Here is a 21,071-nt window from a genome sequence, read left to right as displayed (position 1 = left end):
GCCCTTCTTCCCTGATTGCTTAGTTTGGCTAGTCTGCCCACTAGGAAGAGTCCTGGTGGTTCCAAACTTCTTCCATTTACAAAATGATTGAGGCCACCGTGCTCATTGGGACCTTCAATGCTACAGAAAACTCTGTATCCTTCCCCAGATCTGTGCCTCAATACAATCCTGACTGAGGTCTACAGACAATTCCTAGGACTTCATGGCTTGGTTTGTGCTCTGACAAGCACTGTTAACTGTGGGACCTTATGTTGACAGGTGTGTGTCTTAAAAACATCTCAAGGATGATCAGTGGAAAACGGGATGCACCTCAGCTCAATTTTGAGTGTCATGGCAAAGGCTTTAAATACTTGTGTACATGTGATTTTATTTGCTTTATATTTTTAATAAATTTGAAAAGATTTCAAACTTACACATTGTCATTATGGGGTATTTTTTGTAAGAATTTTGAGGGAAATGAATCTAATCTATTTTGGAATAAAGCTGTAACAACAAATGTGGAAAAAAGTGAAGCGCTGTGAACATTTCTGGATGCACAGTATGCAAAAATATCAACATCCGAAGGCTCAACAGCCTGGCCTGGTATTTTCAGAAGGTAGCTAGTAAATGCAGTCCCCATATTTGCACACTCGGGAGCATGCACAAGGGCAAATCAAGTAATTTACCGAAGTGTGCAAGGAGTTCATAAAAAGTAAAGCCCGGCATTCTACTTGTACCCTATTCCTATGTGCCAAAAGGCTTTAAATACTTTTAAACCACATCCCGAACAAGCCACAGACTACCCATGAAGAATACTGTACTTTTTATTCTCTGCACGTTTATTAAAGAACATATTCAGAAAACTTATTGAACTATTCTTAAGTAAAAATAAGTGAGGTTGATATATTTTGCATGGAGACTGAACCAGGAAAAAACATTCCAGGACAGAAGCGTCAGGGTCAGGAACAAAAGTTTAACCTTCAGGTTTGCATTTCCACTAATGGCAATTAAATGTATTTTGTCAGTAAACTGCACATCTACTGTTCACATAAGCAAACACTTGACTTAACCTCCCAGGGTTTCAGTATGTACATGACGTCTTTGTGTACTCTAGGCTCAAGTAACCAAAAACAGTCTTTTGAAAATCCAGTCCTTGTCTGTACACAATACAAAGCAACAATTCCTCTATTTGATCCGGAAAAGCACTTTACGTTGGAGACGATGCTGAATCTCTCCTCTTCGCATCATCAGATGCAAAACTTTGTGAATTGCATGTTCTGGGTATTTCTGCAAATATGAAATGAAAACATTTGACAGATGAACAAAAAAACTAATTTGCAAACACAAAAATGTTATATGTAGCCATTAAGAGTGGCCTATTCGGTTCAGTGTCAGTTTATACCTTAATACATTCACACTGGTGTATGCACCTGTATTCACAGAACAGATTCTCTCAACTGTACATAGAAAATTGAATTGTAGCCGAATGCAAATTTGAAACAGCATAAAGGAAGCCAAAGCGTGAAATTAGGGTAGTCTGATCAGAAACACGTATCCCTTCATCAAGATGCCCATTTTGGGATCTTGTTTAGAACAGAGTATATCAAGGGTATAGTTGACAAAAGCTTATGGAGGGCAAAATATAATTTACGTTCATCTGTTTTAGGTAGTATAGGGGAGCATCACAGGATGGCAACTTCAAGATACATTTCATGATTTACCACACTAAAAAAGGCAAATATCAATTTTTCTTTTGGATCACTATGGGCAAAGCGCTTTTACTACTTCTTGTTCTGAAGTATTAACAGATTCCTTTTTCACTGCTTACAAAAAGCTGACTAGTTAAAGCAGAACTTTAATGCAAGCAGTGCAGCTTTTGTTGCAGAAGAGCCATCCTTATTTCTTCTGCAATGCAGTGCTTCTGGTCTGTCGGTAAACTTTAGATTGTACACCGAATTGTGCATGGCGAACTCAATGTATAACCTGCATGCCTTGGTGCTGACATGAATTAACTCATGTGTGCAAGTGCAGAAGTCAGCCCATAAAAATAAAACAAAAGTATAGCGCCACACAGGTTGTTAATCACAATGTAGATATGAATGCTCCAAAGAACATATCAACTTAGACATATAGGCCAGTCCTTTAATAAAAAGAGCAAAGCCAAAGCTTTTTTTTTTGGTCATGCTCCAGCCCATCTGTGGATTGCAGTTGATCTCTTCTGCATGTTTGCTGCTGACTGGTGGGGAACTTTGAGGAAGTTATCACAGCTGGTATCGTACACCATTGGGAAAGTGAGGATTTGGATGGTTGCCATACACAGCAGAACCCGTGTGATTCTTACCACATGCCCGATTGACCACTCATTCATTTGAGGGTCCATACATTCTGGTAAACGCTTGATCTGCGTGGAGCACTGTGTTGGAGTTATCATTGGGTTCGGTTTCCATTTCTCCTCTTCAACATCTACCCACCAAAAGGACTCTTGTTTGGCTTTGCTCCCTTTTATTTAAGGACTGGCCTATCATACGTCCTCCAAGTTGATGTTCTTTGGGCATTCATATCTACATTGTGATTAACAACCTGTGTGTGTACTTTTAGGTTTTATTTATTGTCTGGATCTTATATCCTTGGGTACCGGCAGCCTACTTCATCTATTTTGGCATACTAATTAAAAGGTGTGCATATAGTTCATATACTGATTGACTGAGCATGGTTACTGGAGGTTTTTGATCAGCCTATAAAAATGGCCAAACACACTGAACCCAGGCATGAGCCAAATGTAAAAGGCCAGCTGTGGAAAGTTAGCCTGTGGATGTTGCTTTACGGGAGCGGAGGGCAAGTACTGCAGAATTTAGTCCTACTTTAAAAGCCAAGTTCAGTTTAAGTTGCCAAATTCTGCTACAGTGATCGTATAAATAGTATTAAAAAAAAAAAATATTTCTTCTTCTTTAATTGGTTAAAATCTTAAGGTTTTACAGCTGCAGTTTTAAAATCCTAACCATGAGACACTGAAATAAGGATCTGTTCACGTTGAACTAATGTCTGTCTATCATTTTGGATGCAATTTTAAGAAGCAATCCTTACCTGTTTTAGGAAATCTTGGATGATACTGTGCTCAGACACCTGGGATCCAATTGCAAATCTCCTCTTCATTTGCTTCTCTATGCGTGAAAGCATTTCTTGGTCCTCCTGAGTTGTGAATCCTTCCACACCTGCAAAGAAACCAATGTTATAACAGATGGAAAGCAACAAGTTGACTGGCATATAGGTTTTTTTTTTGTTCTTACCCGACAGGCTTCCAGACATGGCAGCATCCAGTGTGGACACCTGAAACAACCGCAGTGCCTCTTCTACGTCACTTTCTGCAGAGAAGGGCTGTAGTTTCATCTTACTGAGTGATTCTGAAATCCGGACAATGGCTTCCAATTGTCTGAAAAGTATTACAATTACAAAGTTAAAAAAAAGGCTATACTTTCAACAACCTGAGGGGGGTGGAAATAATCACTTCCAAACTGTTCACGTACTAAAGCTACACAATGAGATTTAGACTATAGTGTAAAATGGTGCTGAACCATTCCCTGGGACGACCAAAAATGTGTAACTAGTAAAACAAATCCCATCTAACTCAACTGGAAAGATCAAAAATAGCCTAATAAGCTGATGATTGGGTAAGCTGGCAGATAATTGGAAATCTAGCAAGACCAGACATTAGTTAAGGTCTGTCCCCATACAGAATCATTCATGGTCCTGCAGCAACACCTAAAGTCAACCAACAGAATGATTTTTTTAAAGGCAGGTCATTGCCCCATGAAAAGCCAGAACCTGTGCAATACAAGAACTCCCATGTGATTCTAGTCGCATACTGGTATTCACATTGTCCTGGAAATAGGCTTAAACCAGCCGACAGTTGTGTAAAATTTTTTTGAGCTTGCACAGGCACATCCAGCAAGAGGGGGGGGGGGGGGGGGGAGTTATGAAAACACCAGATGTCAGAAGTGAAACCCTTAAGGGTGCAAATATTTTAACCTAGCTGCACTTATTCATGCAAGCCAAAAACACAATCTGAGGACAGTTTTTTTTTTTTTTTAATATACCAGCCCAGATGATGCACTCTGAGGTAGGAAACTAGTCAGTCAAGAGCCTAACCCGGTCCTTGACAAAACACCAGACTGGTGTAACTACTGCTCTGTGTTTACAGCTTTGGTACTCTGCAATAACTCAATGCTCATGACATCTAAAGCCTAAATGAACTTTGATATTGTTTTACCTGACAGTAATCGGGATGCTGGATCTCTTCTCGCTCTCCCTCTCATGTTCACGAGCACCACTGCGCATCAGTACATATCGATTCTTTAATTTCTCAGCGGCTTCAACTGACAGTCGTGGTCCACACTTACTGGAGATACAAGCCATATATTGTCATTTTTCCAAAAGGTTCGCAATTATAACAAGCCAGCTTTTTTAAAGCCTTAAAACAGCAACAGATCAAACTTAAATACAATCAACTGTTCATCAACAAGCATCTCATACAGAAGCAGACATGAACATTCATTTGTAATGACTATTGAAATGGAGTGGCAACCATTAGCCAGACGTCAGTTTACTTTCACTGTGTTTGCAATTTATTTTCATTCATACACTGCAGCCTTGGGTGTGGAGCTTGTAGTATCTCTTGCGTTTCCTGCATAAGGCTGTGTAGAGTACATTGCATGGTAGGCGTAGACTCCAGTCACATGACTGAGATCATATGACCAGTCCCTCATACTTGCTTACAATGAATAGGGCTTTACTTGCTTCAGGGTCCTTTAAGCTGGGAGCCCATATACAAATGTTTTTGTATTTAAATAGTGGAATGACAGCAGTAAAACCACACCTATTCTTTATAAATGGGCCCTACAGGGAAAAGGCAGGCATTTAGCAAGAGTGGTACTCACGTTCTGCAATAAGCAATGTATTTCTTCAGTGTATTTAAATCCACCTCTCCTTCGACAGACTGGGTCTGTGTTCGTGCACTGAGATGGACATTCATTACGTGCTTGGCCAAAGTCTGTAGGATAAGAGATAAAGCCACATTTACAAGAGAACCGTCAAAAACTTCAAAACAAAGTCATTAAAGCTGAACTTCAACCATTTTTTTTTCTAACTTCCTCCTATAATGGCCATCGGCAATGCATTGCAAAATGGACATTGCCAGTTTTTTGAATTCGGCAATCTTTTTAGAAATGCAGGTTGCTGGCAGTTCCTCTCCCGGCTGTCTAGGCGATTACATGATTAGGCGATTCCCTAGGACATCCGGGATTCTTGGGTAGCCCAATATAACCTCACTGCACTGGTGCGTATGCATAAGATTGGGAGATGCATGCTGGGTAAACCAGCTGCACTACATCCCGGGAACTCACTGGTGCCAGCTTCAGATGCCCTCACCTAAGATGGCTGCTGCCAGTTTATCAGTGGCAAGCAAACTGGAGATTTGGCAAGCACTTCATGTAAAATATTGACCATAACCAAGCTGTTGGACAAAGTTCCAATGCTTCCTGTAGTGACAAAGCTAGGCAATTTCACTCCTGCCACATTTGTAGTGGTCCATCTAGGTCAGTGATGGCGAACCTTTTTGAGCCGGAGTGCCCAAAATTCATAAAACCGACTTATTTTTTTCAAAGTGCCAACGCTGCAATTAAACTGCAGACACCCAGGTGATTGCATACTCCAAGAGGGATTGTAATCAATTCAGCACTCACCCGGCTCCAGCTTCCAGTGTGTGTGCCTGGCAGCAGTTTCTCCTTTTGTTGGTGCCTTTGATCACCCTCCTCACTTGGTGTCCTCTCAGCACCGTCCTCTTGCTGCTCTGACTGGCATGGTTTGGGCTCCCTCTCCCTCCTGAACCACCTCAGCCTTCTCTCATCTCTACACTCCTCTCACCCTTGCCCTCCCTTCTCACACCTTTTTTTTCCTGGGCTCCAGGCTGTCCCTCTTATTTTCTCAGGGCATGCTGGGGCTATAGTTTTCTTCTTTGATTAAAAAAGGAGCCATATTCTTCCGGGACTACATGTCCCATGGTGCACTTATCCTGGCTCCTCAGTCCCTGGCTTCAGACAATAGGGAGGAGGAATCAGAATGGACGACTATCCCTGCAAGCAATGCCCTGTCCCACGCTGCTTGACAGAAGGGTCACGCTTCTCCCCTTGTCACAGTGCGGGCAGTGGAGGTGGCTCGTGTGTCCACAGAGAGCTCTGCATGCCAGCTGTGGCACGTGTGCCATAGGTTCGCCATCACTGATCTAGGTGCTTGCAAAAATAAGAGACAAGTATAAAGTGACATTCTGGGATTACTTGGCAGAGGCCGCTTAAATAGTGTGCATATTTGAGGTCATCAATGTCACAACCTATAAAATTTGAACATTAAAAAAAGGTTAGCTCACCTTTACAGAAACGTAAAGGGAAGTTAGGGAGTGTGTACGGTGTTCACGCTTATATTTTCTCAGTAAAGGGTGAACACTTAGTGATCCTACAGGCTTTTGATTTTACACCTCTTGCATGCAATTAAGAAAAAAAAAAAAACACCAACCTGCCAGTAATCAAAAATAAGTGAGTGCACCAGAGTCTTTGTGATTAAAGAGTACCTGTCACAAGGGATTCCTTTTGACAGAATTTTTCTTTTTTTTTTTTTTTATATTAAAAAGGGACAGTAAAAAAAGTTTTTTAAAGCGCCCCAGCCCTCCATGTTTGCGTGCCAAAGTAAAGGTATATGCAAGTCGTGCCTGCAAATGTAAACAGTGTTCAAACCACACGTTAGGTAACTCCGCGATTAGAGAGCAATAATTCTAGTGCAACACTTCTCCAACTCTAAACAAGTAACCGTTAAAAATATTTTAAAGTGACGTCTATGGAGATTTGTAAGTACCATAGTTTGTCGCCATTCCACGAGGGCACGCAATTTTAAAGCCTGACATATTTAATATCTATTCACACTGCGTATCTTTCACATTTTTCTTTTAATTGAAGTGTATTTTTTCCACAAAAGTTGCGTTTGTAAGACCACTGCGCAAATACAGTGAGACATAAAATATTGCAATGACAGCTATCTTTTTCTCCCATTCTGAAGGTTCGCCATCACTGCTCTAGGGTGTCTGCTAAAAAAAGATTACAATTATATAATAAAAAAAAATATAGGGGCTCCAAGTAATTTCTAGCAAAAAAATACAGATTTCAACTTTTAAGCAACAAATCTCAGGAATAGGCCTGGTCTTGAAGTAGTTAAAACCTTGTCAGTGACTTTTTAAAATATTTGATCACTACCTGTGGATTCTGCACGAATATGTGGATTATGACATGCGTATTTACCATGCATTTCTAGTGCACACAGGATAACCCCAAGCACACAGCCAAGATAAAGGAGTGGCTATGGAACAACTCTGAAGGTCCTTGACTGGCCCAGCCAGAAACCCCCCCACAAAAAAAAAAAAAATAAAAAAAGCTGTGCACCGATGCTCCCCGATGGAGCTTTAGGTCTTGCAAAGAATACTGGGAGACACTGCCCAAAAATAGGTGTGCAACGCTTGTGGCATTACACTCAAAGACTTGAGGCTTTAATTGGTACCAAAGGTGCTTCAACAAAGTATTGAGCAAAGGCTGAATACTTATGTACATACTTTCAAGTTGTCATGGGGTATTGTGTGTAGAAGTTTGAGGAAAATAAAGAATTTAATTCATTTTGGAATAAGGGTAACATAAAATGTGACAAAAGTGAAGTGCTGTGAATACTTTCCGGATGCATTGTATATGGTGGTGGAAATTTAGCACCAACCGATTCTCACATGGTGAATCTTGAAGACTTTTCACAAAATTTTGTATCTCAAGATTTGATGGAACTTAACTGGGTTGAGGAGAAGAGGCACCCCTGTTTTCTTCACATATTGGACTTTTTTTGCTTTTAATGAACATTACCAGTGACTATTTCACCTTTTAGTTCTATATTCATTTTTACACCACTTATACTATTGTAATCTTATTGTAGCGCTGCACTTTGAGAGAAAAAAAAAAATTCAGTATCCGCTCCCCCCAGCTCATCTGTCCCCCTATCCCCTAACATTTAGCGTTTTTCTTTCAGGGAGCCATTTTTCCTGACTGGTACCTGCCCTTACTGCAATTCCCATCTAGGCAAATACATATCTATATTTCACACATTATAAATATTACATTGATTTTTTTTTTGTACAAATGCTAAGACATTCACACTGCAAGCTTTTCCCAAATAGATACCACAGAAATATTGAAATATAATGTACTGAAAACTTGTCTTACCATATCCCTCTGTTCATTATGTTCATCCTTCACAATGAAGATCATATCGAACCTTGAGAGAATGGTGGGCATAAAGTCAATGTTTTCTTCACCCTTTGTATCATCCCATCGGCCATACACAGAGTTAGCAGCAGCAAGTACTGAACAGCGAGAGTTCAGAGTAGTGGTGATGCCAGCTTTTGCTATGGAAATGGTCTGCTGCTCCATGGCTTCATGGATGGCAACCCTATCATCCTCCCGCATCTGAAATAGAACAAATCAGACATTTTATAACAATAAGGACTACAAACTCTGAATACTGCTCCCAATTACTCAATCTAAAATGAAAGCCACGGCTAAAAACAATCAGATTATTACAAGTGTAATTTTTTGCCTCGTTAGCTAATATTTAGAATTTGACAGGTTAAAACAGTATAGCTTAAGTGCACATGAATTCCTGTCAAGTACATGAACGCCTCCTAACAGAGTGACTACTCTGTATGAGTGTGCCCACAATCTAATAGAAGTATATCTTGCATTGTGGGACAATGGAAATGCTGCCTACTATGACTGTTTCACCACAGTTGGAAGACTTGACTTCTCTGGTTAAATACTGGCGAGTAGTCCTTAGCCAGTTTTTTTTGTGTGCAGCTTTTCAAGTTCAATTCCTCTTGAAGGTATACTGTACTTTGCCTATGCAGGTCAAAGTAAAAACGTCCACTTTGATATCTTCCCTGGCTGCTTAGGTGGGACATTTGCTAGGGAAAACCACAGGGTCACCAGGCACCTTTACAAATCTAACTGCCTGCAATATTTTTTATGGCAGTTAGTGGCTTAGGCCCAGGTAGTAATACTGAGCCTCTACTTTTGTAGTAAGTCAGCAGCAAGACCTCATTCCCAAAACAGTCAAACTGCCACTGCCTGTACTAGGAAAAACCTGACTTTATTTCAGTCATATAGCAACTTATGATGTGGTTACTGGGCAAATGCAGTTTATCCTTACCTTATCAAATTCATCAATGCACACCACACCTCCATCAGCTAGCACCATGGCCCCACCCTCCATAATGAAGTTACGAGTCACTGGATCCCGCATCACAGAAGCAGTCAAGCCAGCAGCACTGCTACCTTTCCCAGAGGTATAAACCTATTAACAAAATTACAAATTGGATAGGGCATTAATCATAATTTGTAAAAACCACCATTTACTGTAGAACATCCCCTGACAGGGTTAAGATGTTACACTTACCCCTATAGGAGAGCATCTTTCCACAAATTTCAGAAGCTGAGACTTTGCAGTTCCAGGATCTCCTAGCATTAGCAAGTTAATATCGCCTCTACGAGTCAGTCCATCAGGGAGCCTGAAGAGATTGAATATACTAATATTCAAGAACATGGCTAGTAATAGCAAAGCCAACATGCAAGGGACTTTTAATGAAGGTAATTGCACATATTCTAAAGCAGAAGTGTAAGAACTGCAAGTTCAAACTTCCCATGCAGAGTATAGCCAACAAAAGGGGAGAAGCAAGGCCTCTACCTATGCTTTTGAATGGTATCCATTCCCCTAAGGGTAGAATTTACACCCAAAAACCTGCCAAGTATTCCACAGATTGATGAATGCTAAATTTACAGTAAATGCATCTAGGTCAATAGTCTTCAAACCGTCTATGCCATGGATGCAATATCACCCAATTTTAATATTTGCCCTTCCATCTGACAAGCCAACACAGGTTGCCACCTATGAACTGTTACACTTACTAGGGAAAGTATGTATTCCAGTTGCCTACCTTTTGCGGGAGCCACCGAAGAGTAGACATGCAATGGCCTTCTTGATGTCACTGCTGCCATAAATAGAAGGAGCAATGCTTTTAGCGACGGTCTCATAGATATCAGGCCTAGAGGCAAGTCGTCTGAACTCTTCCTCTTCCTGAGGAGTTATAGCTCCTGCAGCACTTCGACCTGTCATGTAAAAACAATATTACACTGCAACATTATGCTAGCACATCAGACTACCTGATTATGCTTCCAAGACAACACAAATTACAGACACATATCCATTCACAAATAGGTTGGTTTAGGTTGAGCGATTTTTTAGCCTCAGTGCGATTCTTATCTATACTACATATGGATTACTGCACAATCGAATAATATTTTAGCTAGAAATGCATTTTTGGGTAAAATGTAAACTGATCATGGAGATGAGGGATATGGGATATGTATACAGCTGCACCAGATTTTACACCCTCCAGTTTTAGAGACATTGTGGTTGACTTACTATCAGGGCAGTACTGATTGAACAGTGTGTGTTCTTGCAGCGGGTTTAAAATCCTGCGAGTTCAAGATTTTCTATACCCATCGTATATCCAGGTTTTAGGGCAGCATATGCTTCCATCCAGACATCTTGCATATTTCAGCAGGACAATGCTAAACCACATCCTGCATCTATAACAACTGGCCTCCCTGTAGTCCAGATCTTTTACCGATTGCAAATATTTGGTGCATCTTGAAAGCAGCCAGTTAGAACCCTATATCAGGCAAGAATGGACAACAAAACTCTAGCAACTGGTCTCCTCAATTCCCCCAATGTCAACAGAGTGTTAAAGTGGATGCTAGACCGTGTAAACATGGCTCTACCAAAACTTTAAGTGTTGTGCTGCCATCAGTTTAAAAATGACGTTTCATATAATGGTACATTTTCTCAGTTTTAACATTTGATATGTTTTCTATTGTGAATAAAATATGGGTTCATGAGATTAGCAAATCATTGCATTCTGTGTTTATGTAGATTACAGTGTCCCAACTTTTTTGGAATCGGGATTTTAGTACAAGTTAAATCCAATATTAAACACCAACACCTTGTATCTCTAACCTTTGCTGAAAGCAATGCAAAGCATACCACCATCCCAAGCCCACAGTAAATGTGCCGGACTGCATCATACATGTTGCAGTAAAAGGAATTTCACCTGTGCCTTCTGTATCCACTTGAATGCCAACCACACGTATATATGAACTTCGAATACCCACTCCAACTCTATCACGACCTTTGCTTGAGGTTTTGCCACTTTTACGAATTGAGTAAATGCCCATGATGGTCACTCTGTTGCCAGGAACCACCTTGTCACAAAGGTACCTAAAAAAAAGTTAAAGGGTACACGTATGAGAATTACATTAAAAATTAAGGCACAGTATACAAAGTTCAAAACCTTCTTAGACTGCATGACGACTTGGAAGAAGGGTGTTACCTGTCACAATACAACTGCATATGACGTGGCATTTCTCCATGAGGTACAGCATCTGGAGACTCTTGAAGTTTCAGTGTCTGGAAATCCACACATTTGCATTTATCTGGTATGATGAAATAAGGATCAAGGGGACATTTGGGGCGACCAGCTTGTTCCCTATACAAAAAAATTGCAGACAGAAATTATATAGTGCCACCAGGCTCCTTTGACGGATATTTTCTAATCATATGGATGGCTTAATTTATGAAATCACTGACATTACCAGGTTTGGGCAAAGACATGCATAACCCTCAAACACCCACCCTTATTTAAATATCCTTTAGTCAATTAAAAGTAGGTTTGAATAAAACAGGGCTTGACAAATCCCAGGCTCCAGGTCGACTAGAAATTGTGTCCTGGCACCTGGGCATTTGTCTGTTCACTATTGCAGGTATACACTATTTGTATCGCCGGGGACATGCAAATCCAGGCACCAGGAAGGTAGTTTTTTTTCTACATTTAGTCCTGCTGCGGGTAACAGCAGGGTTCACAGCCTGATTGCTTCAAGACACGCGGGTAAAATACCCCCGCTATGTATCCCAGGCTCTGCTCAGCCATAGCGGGCGCCGCAGGAAAGAGGGAGGGAGGACAGCGGAGACATGTCTGCTCTCCTCCCAATCTTGTTCCTGACCCTGAAGTGACGTGTAAGACATCACTTCGAGGTCCCCGTTGACATTTTTGCCAGCCGCCAAGGCTGGGAAAGAATGTAATGCAGCAAAATCTGCTCTGCACTGCATTACATTCAATGGAGCAGAACCCATTACCAAAAAAAAAAAAAAAAAATCATGTAGGAGACTGTCCCCTTGCCTTGAAAAAAAAAAGCAATGTTTAATTGTAAAAAATTAGTTACATCCAAGCACATAAAACACACTCCCAAAAATACTGAGGCCCCCCACATATACGCACGTACCAACAAATGCATGCTTTTGGAAGTCTACGCATCAGAATGTCGATTGCATTACACATCGCTGCACATGCCTACAAACTGGATCCTAGATTCAAAGCAAATTTGTCAAGCCCTGCATTAAAAACATGCAAAAAAAAAGCCCAAGGAGGTAACCAATTTTTAAAATCCAGTTAAACCTTGAATAGTGAAAACAGAAGTGAGACATTTGTCTTCCATTGTGCCACTGAGGTCAACTACTACAGTAGTACTGCATCCAAGCTCCATCCGAAGAATATGAACCATGCTACCCTTACAATTTGTGTGCTTGATCTTACCACAGCTCCCTCTTTTAAAACATTTACAGTTCACTGAATTTTTTAGTTGGGTTAAATCAGCAAGGTCTATAAATATTTTGTTTTGCCAGTATGGCAGCTCAGCATGGGTCTAGCCCTATAAGAATGTGAAGTGGTCCTGTGCTACTGCACTTCATACCCATTAACAGCTTTCAGTATTCTTAAATTAAGGTCTTTAACCACTTTTCACCCGACCTATAGCTGAAGACTGCTACAGCGCGGGCTTACTTTGCCAGGAGGGCATACATGGACATCCTCCTGTGATCATGCTGCCTGCTCATCCCCTGCAGTGCGCTCTGATCGGCATAAAGGGCCAATCACAGAGGTACTTTACCACACGATCAGCAGTGACCAATGACAGCTGATCACAGATGTAAACACAAGCTGGTTACTGGCTTTTCTTTCCGCAGAGGGACAGCGTGAGGAGAGGAGAAACGATAACCAGCTTGTGTTAAAGGGACATCGGCACTGATTATCAGTGTCCCGATTACCAGGGCAGTTCCACCAATGCAGCCTCATCAAAGTACATCAGGAGAAAAAATTACCTGCTTGCAAAATGTTATAAATATGAAAAATTTAAAATTGGCCTGGGCAGGAAGGGGGCAAAAGTGACTGGTACATTCCATAGGGGATAATCTTTTCAATACACAAATCCCTACAGGCAGGTCCAATACTTCAGAGGCTGATGCATGATCAACAAACTTAGCAGGCTTACGAACTTACGTGTTGCACTTGCGGGGCATGGCGTATCCCTCCAAGCCAGGTCTCACAGCTATATTACTAATTGTATTTCGGCAACTCCGGCACTGGATAGAGATTTTGGTGGCCTTTGCTCTCACTGCCGTTGCAGCAATTATGATGCCAGGGATCTTCACAAGATGAGACATCTGCTCTGACTACAAAACAATGGGGGGGAAAAAAAAAAAAAACACAACACAAATTATTGTGCACATACACTGTGCTAAAGTCTGACCAATATTCATCCTCTTAATACTTTGGGTGCACAAATGATGGAACTGAATGCAATCTATGAACAAGCCTTAAGTAAGCATTGATCATGTAGAAAATGTATCAACTATATTTTTCACCTTACAGTAATCAGGCCCCTATTTTCTAAAAAAAAAAAAAATTGACAAATTACAACTTAAAAAAAAAAAACTGGTCATGCCTCCTAAATACCTTGGACTGCATTTTCAAAGGGTCATTTGAGGAATATTTATACTTTCCTGGCATGTTTGGGCCTCAAGGAGTGAGATAGGCCATCAGTCCATTAGGACTGATTTTCAAATATATACACAGTATCTCACAAAAGTGAGTACACCCCTCACATTTTTGTAAATATTTTATTCTATCTTTTCATGTGACAACACTGAAGAAATGACACTTTGCTACAATGTAAAGTAGTGAGTATAAAGCTTACAGCGTTGTACAGACTTATTTTCATTTAAAGTGTGACAGTGCTGAAGTTTGACAATTGGCCTGAGCAGGGAGGGGCGAAAATGTCCAGGAATGAAGTGGTTAAGGAACTACTTCAACGTGGAGAAAAAAAAAAAAAGCATTCTACATTTGCATTGTCATTAATACACCATAGTTTGGACAGACCGATTTATAAATCCTTAAATCTTGGTTTCTGTCTTGGAAGATGGAGTTCTATGAATTCCATCATCCCAACCATTAAAATCCTTTGCGTATCGAATATACAATTTCTACAAGCTCAGCACCATCTAGTGGCTAAAGAAATAATCCACAGCTATGCAAAAAAAAAAAAAGTGTAAAGCGTCATCCATTTTCTAAGATTTAGATCTACCAAGAGAGACATGTTTGGTTTTGCAACTACAATGTAGCTACAGTTGAACCACAGATCTCAAAAACATTTGAAAATGTTTGCATGTTCTCCCTGTGCCTGCGTGGATTTCCTCCGGGTACTCCGGTTTCCTCCCACACTCCAAAGACATGCTGGTAGGTTAATTGGATCCTGTATAAAAAAAAAATTGGCCCTACTGTGTATGTATGCGAGTTAGGGACCTTAGATTGTAAGCTTCTTGAGGGCAGGGACTGATGTGAATGTGTAATGTATATGTAAAGCGCTGCGTAAATTGACAGCGCTATACAAGTACCTGAAATAAATATAAAACTGGCAAATTACCTTAAGACTTCGAATATTGGCAGAATTGGCATCAGACCGCAGCATGACCTGAATATCTTGTACAGTTTCTTCACCGGCAGGCCGAGGACGGGTGACTTCATCCGCTACCTCTTGTGCAGCTTCTTCCAACTATAATAAAACAAATGGCTTCCACTCAGAATCTACAACAGACATTTCCATCTGCTTGCCCTACTCAGTTACAGAACAGCTATAAAGAAATTATAATCCACCAATTACGGCATTTGTGTGCCATTTTTTTCTGATGTCATCTAATTGTCATGCTATCCAATACTGATTATTAATGTTACTAGTACAGTTGAAATACTGAGTAACAAAGCTCAGATGATCACAGTGACTCATAAGGGCTATTTCAATTCATGTGAAATGCAGTGGTGACCAAAAAGTCATCTTGATGGGCTAGAACACACAACATTAATTTAGACACGGCCAGCATTCAATTTTGTTAATGCATTTCATGTATAACCTTTATCTTCCCTGTAAATTGCCCTCATCTGCTTCTATCATAAGCCATCTTTGGTCTTTATCCAGGGTCAGCATCCACTTCCTGGCTTGCCATGCTGGCCTAATTGAGATTGTCATGCTGTTGGGGCAGTTCTTGGCTGTATTCACAAATGTCTGATACAGATCAGAACTCTTGCTTCAGCATATGATTTTGAGGCTTCGTTCACATTATTCCAATTTCAGATGAGGAACGATGGGAGGTGACTTCTGTCCCGTTCCACCCGCAAACTGGAGGGACCCCCAGCAGACAAGAGCGCCTCCACCTGTACTGCCAGTTTTAACAAGAAGCCCCTGTGACAGCATCTCACCTTCCAACTGGAGCTCTTCAGACAGATCACCATACAGGCAGCCTCATTGGGAAAGGTAGGGGGTAAGAAGAACTTAAGGCCCCAAATCAGGGAGGGAGGATGTAGCCTAAAGCGACATGTAAACATCCTCCCTTACCCTTTCATCCACTTTTGGTGCAGGACCACCTCATCTACTGGGGCCAGAGTGAGTCTAGAGAGGCATTCCCAGGCACTTCCTAGGAATGAAATGGTAAAAACAAGCAGGAGTTGCTGTGCATGTGCCTGCAGGAAACAACAGTAGGGGGTGGCGAGCTTTTAGCTTCTCCCTGCGCTTGAGTCTCCTGTAGGAGGAGCATATATATTTCCATCTATATCACCTGACCGTCCTGGAGGATGACTTGGGAAATTACATTCTTTCCAATGCTGCCCATTTCACATCACAGCACAACAATTTTGAAAAAGGTTCCTGTACTACTATAGTGTGATTTTGCACCCAGAGAATATGCAAACCATATGCAAGTTGCACTACATAATCACACTGAAAAATGCAGATTGCAGCCATGTGAACCTAACCTGACACTTACTAGAAATTTACAATGGTGCAGTCTGTTCACTGGGAAAAAGACTAGGGAAATGATTGATTGAACTAGATGGACTTGTGTCTTCAGCCAAACTATGCAACTTCTTCCTGCTTGTGGTAGACTGACATCTCAGCCTAGGCAGTCATTTGGACTATGGAGTACAAGGACAGCTTTTTTGATAAAAGTGTGTGTTTTTTTTTTTTTTTTTAGGTTACACCATTGCTGTATAGTGCAACATGCTAGGAATCTATTAAAGCCATAATACATACCAGTTGAAGATGTTCTGTGGGCTGCTTGTAAAGGTAATCGGCAAGGTCCTCATCAAAACTGGCCAAGTCTTCCATTTCCACCTCAATCCAGTACTCCCCCAAGTTATAGTGACGTTTGAGCTCATCTCTAAAAACAGAGCCACCATTAGTAAGACAGAATATACAACGCTCAAAAGGGACAGCAGACATTGACATGAAAGGCGTATAGCTAGGGCCCCAAATTTCAGGAGTACAAACCACATGATACCCCATACCTAGAATTCAGTATTTCTGGAAAACAAACCACTGGCAAAATGAAAGGAACAGAAGGCCAATTGCACATGGACGTAATAAATTTACAGGATTTTTATTCACAGGAACTTGACAAAGATCCTGAGTAAAACATTACGTAAAGACTGTAAATGTGTGTATGCACCAGTAAAATTTCTTCATCGCCAGTGTGGAAATATACGCTTGCATATGCGTGTATATTACTGCACTTAAAACAGAAAATGTTCTATTTTTGTTTTATGGCACTGTACTGATCATTGCTCTGCTGTGTGCATGGTTCTATAGAAGACAGTGAGTTTACATACAGAGCAATAAAAAGCAGCTTTTTTTTTTACTCCTGTGTGCAAGAGGCTTAAAGGGTACAGAAAAGACGCAGAATGGAAGTCATTTTTGGACCTTCAAACTCGTTCCCCACATTGCTTAATCCTACCATGTATAAATAAAATGGTGTGTGTGAATGCGAGACTGGCGGTGCACGTGGCACTGTAGCAGAGTTATTTGGATAATACGTTGGCACAACAAGGTAAGTGCCACCAATCCCACACACATGCACCTGGGGATCCAGTGGAAATAAGTTTGATCAGCAATTTCCACAGTAATGACAAAGGAAAGCCCCACTAAGATTGCCCACTACAGCACCAAGTGCACATATGCAAACCGGCACTACCGCATCAGAATCAGTCCATACCCAAGATGGCAGCACAGAAATGGGCTCACAAAGATGACTGCAATTCAAGATAAAGTAAGCATTCATTTTTCAATAACTACTTAATATTGAACTGCTTTTCTTCATTTTTAAGATTTAGGTGAAATAGGAGCAGTATGCATTTACTTAGAACATCATACTACCTAGGTAGGAACAAAGCTTGGCTAAATCAGGCCATAGGCATAGACCATCAAAAATCAAATGGTTCAACAGGGAGCAGCTAAAATTTTGATTCATGTGTGCTTCCACTGTCGTGTTGGAAAGCTGCTGATCAGTGTACTCTGTTGGTAGAGTCTGTCAGACTACAATGTCTCAGTGGGAAGATTTTTCTATCCACCTTGCTTGTGAGGAGGGAGGAACCCATTCATATTTTTTGCTCGGCCCATTGTGACAGCATGGACAGTGACCAGTACTATACTGCCAGAATAGGGGGCCTATTAGACCCTTAAGCAATCCTCTGCCCTCCAAGGCAAGATCAGTTTGATTGGCCGATTCTCTGGCTGGTACTGGGAAGGTAAGCAAACTGGAAGTGAAAAAATCCTCATCACTCGCAGCTCTATTTGTCGCAATCCTTATCCTTCTCGGTGGGCAGCAATCCTGGGCTCCCCAATGGAAAAGGAGAGCCCCATAGAAGTTATTGAATAGTTGTACAGCTGTTTGGATCATTAATGCCTGAAAGCTGATTACAATGACATACTGATACTGGGATCATGCCTGCAGCCGTGACCCTGGTATACCTGCTTCCACCTGATGGATACATCTTAAAGAAGAGCTCCAGTTGTTTCTATGTTTATTAAAAGTCAGCAGCTACAAAACATGTAGCTGCTGACCTTAAACACACTCACCTGTCCCACGAACCATTGCTCTCCCACCTCTTCCCTCCCCAGCATTCTAATGCCTCATACACAAGCAACGATTATCGGCCGACCAATCGGCCGTCTTTTGTCCAGTGTTGTTGTGTTGGTTGGAATGTGCCTAGACTGCACACGAATTTTCTCGGCCAACAAAAACCAAACTTCAGAAGTGATGTCATGTGCTGGTTTACTTTCCGTGTGTTTTTTCTTCTCTGAGCATGCCCAGTCTTGCTCATCTGATTTTTGTCTGCCGAAATCTGTACTGACGGAAAATCGGCCGTTGTGTTGACGGCCAACAAAAACTTCATAGCCTGCACACCAGATTTTGTTCGGCCGAAAAGTCGGAGTCAGTTGTCGAAAGCATCATACTAACAAGCCGAAAATTCACGGCCAACTATCGATGCGTGTACGAGGCTTAACTGTGGGCACCTGGCCATGACATCTTGTGGCTTTACAGCCAGGTAAACACTGACACGCAAGTTGTGCTGCGTGTCATCAATGGTCCAGCAGTCACCTGGGACCTATGACATGTCCCAGCAGACTGCAGGGAAGGAGGGAGGAAGAGGAGAAAGGGTAATGGGTAGGGATGCACCGATACCAGGCATTTGAGTAAGTATCGGTACTCACCCAGACTCACCTTATACCGCTACTTTGTGGTGCTGAAAACTGAACAGACTGATGACATTTGGCAAATAGATCATAAGCCAATGAAGGGAGATGGTAGTTTGCCAGTGAGGCACTGACTCACGGCTTCCATAGTTGACTGTGCTGAGCCTGGAGTGAATGCCTCTAACCAAGGAGCTCCCAGGGGCGGGCGGTGAGCGGACAAACCAAGGATCATTTGGCTCTCCCTTGGTTGCCCGCACAGTACTGACCCCATAGTGGAGCACTTCTGCCCACTCCTGGCCAGTGGTGACCAGCCCTGACCGCAGCGGTCAATTCCAGGTGCACCAGCCGTTGCTGGCTCCGTCCATTTATCTGGCATCCATTGGGCTTGCCACCTGCCCCCAGGGTTAGACACATCGGTTCACTGCACCAGGCTCAGCTGATCAACTATGGAACCGGTCAGTAAGTGCCGCACTGGCACACTACCATATCCCTGCAAGGGCTTGTTATCCATTTACCTAATGTCATCAGTCTGTTCAGTTTTCCAATAAATGATTGCTGCGTTGAACTTGTATCTACCCACTTAATGGCACTGCGCCCCCTCCGCTGAATTTTGTAGGAGGTCTAAACTGCCCATTAGATCTACACACACTTCTTTGCAGTGTGATTTGTACACTTTTTTGTACTGACGCAAATTGCACTGGAAAGTATCGGTACTCTGTATCAGGCGAGTATCTGACAAAGTATCAGTATGCGTACATAAAAAAAGCCATTGGTGCAACCCTAGTAGTGGGTACCTGTCAAAACTAAAAATTACATGCCAAAGTGGCGGGGGGAATAGAAGTACTTAAATCGGAATTTCCCCTTTTGGGTGGAGTTACGATTTGAAGGCTATAACTGTCCGGGTGATGTGTGCCACCACTTGAACAGAAGTAAAAAATTAGATATGAACACAGAAAGCACGCAGAGGAAATGTCAAAGCTGGCCATACACTATACAAATTAGATTGTACAATCTTCTCTATGGAGGACACACACTTTAAAATGATCCGAGGGAAAGTGAAGTTATGCACATTTGATTTGATTATTTGCAGATACAAATGGTTTGATAGAGCACATATCAATCTATTCAGGCAAGATTCAAACTGGGTCAATCAAGCAGGCAGGAATATGATGTTTTACAATTGTCAGCACTGAGATACTTTGTTTATGAATGATTGTATTTGTAGTGATAAGATTAGATCAGATTTTACAATTACTGTAAATTACAGCTATACCTTCACTGTCCATCAAATAGGTTCTGGTTATAGAAGGTTTGCTTTTCCAGGTGATCTCTTTGGATAGGAATGTATTATTTTAATATGTATATGTTAGATTTATCAATATGAAGATAAACCTACACAATCTGTATCCATACAGGCAAGCCATTGCAATATATAGTTGATGGAAGATCTCTAGCATATTGTATAGTGTACGATCGATCGGCTCACATATATGAACCCTGCATGTTATAATGCGCTCCCCACTGACCTGTACTTATAAGTGAAGCCGGTACGGTCGGTGCCAAAGCGGTATTGCCGGATGAACTCTTTGAACCTCTTTTTCAGCTGAGACTTCTTGGCCTGGCCATCCTCCCCCACAGGCTGCTCGCCCCCGAAGCTGTCACTGTAGAAGATACCGGCATCATCGAACCCGGACATGGTGGAAGCCGAAGACTGCGAGAGAACAACACACCACTACCACCGGATCACGAGACGAAAGCGCGCCAAAACTACTTTTCGCGCCAAAGAAAAATCGCGCCACGGTGGAAAGACCGCCCACATAGCTTCCTATTGGTCATACAGCAACCGCTGGCGCGGCTCTTCCTGCAGAGGCGGGGGCACGACAGTGGGGTTTTAGAATACGCTCATGTCTGTCGGCGTGGAGACATTTTATAGAGGACTAAATCTACGAGAAAATGGCCGACAGATCTCTCTTATGACAATTCGTCTTACTATAGAAGCGCTTCAGATCATCAATCATTTATTTACGATTAAGCTCTAGTTCAAATTGG

General features: G+C 41.7%; 1 protein-coding gene across 1 annotated transcript; it reads right to left on the bottom strand.

The window, feature by feature from the left end:
- Positions 1 to 1,029: 1,029 nt before the first annotated feature.
- On the bottom strand, positions 1,030 to 20,796 carry MCM5 (minichromosome maintenance complex component 5). Its single transcript, XM_082262087.1, has 15 exons — positions 20,549 to 20,796; positions 16,584 to 16,710; positions 14,925 to 15,053; positions 13,502 to 13,674; positions 11,501 to 11,656; positions 11,222 to 11,388; positions 10,046 to 10,217; positions 9,508 to 9,619; positions 9,262 to 9,405; positions 8,280 to 8,522; positions 4,914 to 5,026; positions 4,247 to 4,375; positions 3,267 to 3,409; positions 3,064 to 3,191; positions 1,030 to 1,266 (listed from the first exon to the last, which is right to left on the bottom strand). Exons 1-15 carry the CDS (start codon positions 20,716 to 20,718, stop codon positions 1,165 to 1,167), a joined length of 2,208 nt encoding a protein of 735 aa, XP_082118213.1. The 5' UTR covers positions 20,719 to 20,796; the 3' UTR covers positions 1,030 to 1,164.
- Between the last annotated feature and the right edge of the window lie 275 nt (positions 20,797 to 21,071).

Source organism: Pelophylax lessonae, assembly GCF_965119305.1.
Source record: "Pelophylax lessonae genome assembly, chromosome: 6".
NCBI lineage: Eukaryota > Metazoa > Chordata > Amphibia > Anura > Ranidae > Pelophylax > Pelophylax lessonae.
This window is presented reverse-complemented; position numbering and strand designations above follow the sequence as displayed.

Bases quoted from the DNA above. Each gene is read 5' to 3' on its own strand.
- MCM5 (XM_082262087.1), bottom strand. From the start codon at position 20,718: ATGTCCGGGTTCGATGATGCCGGTATCTTCTACAGTGACAGCTTCGGG. The intron at 16,711-20,548 runs GTCAGTGGGGAG...CTCTGTTTTTAG, and splicing joins GGCTTCACTTATAAGTACAG to AGATGAGCTCAAACGTCACT. The intron at 15,054-16,583 runs GTATGTATTATG...GTTTTATTATAG, and splicing joins CCACAGAACATCTTCAACTG to TTGGAAGAAGCTGCACAAGA.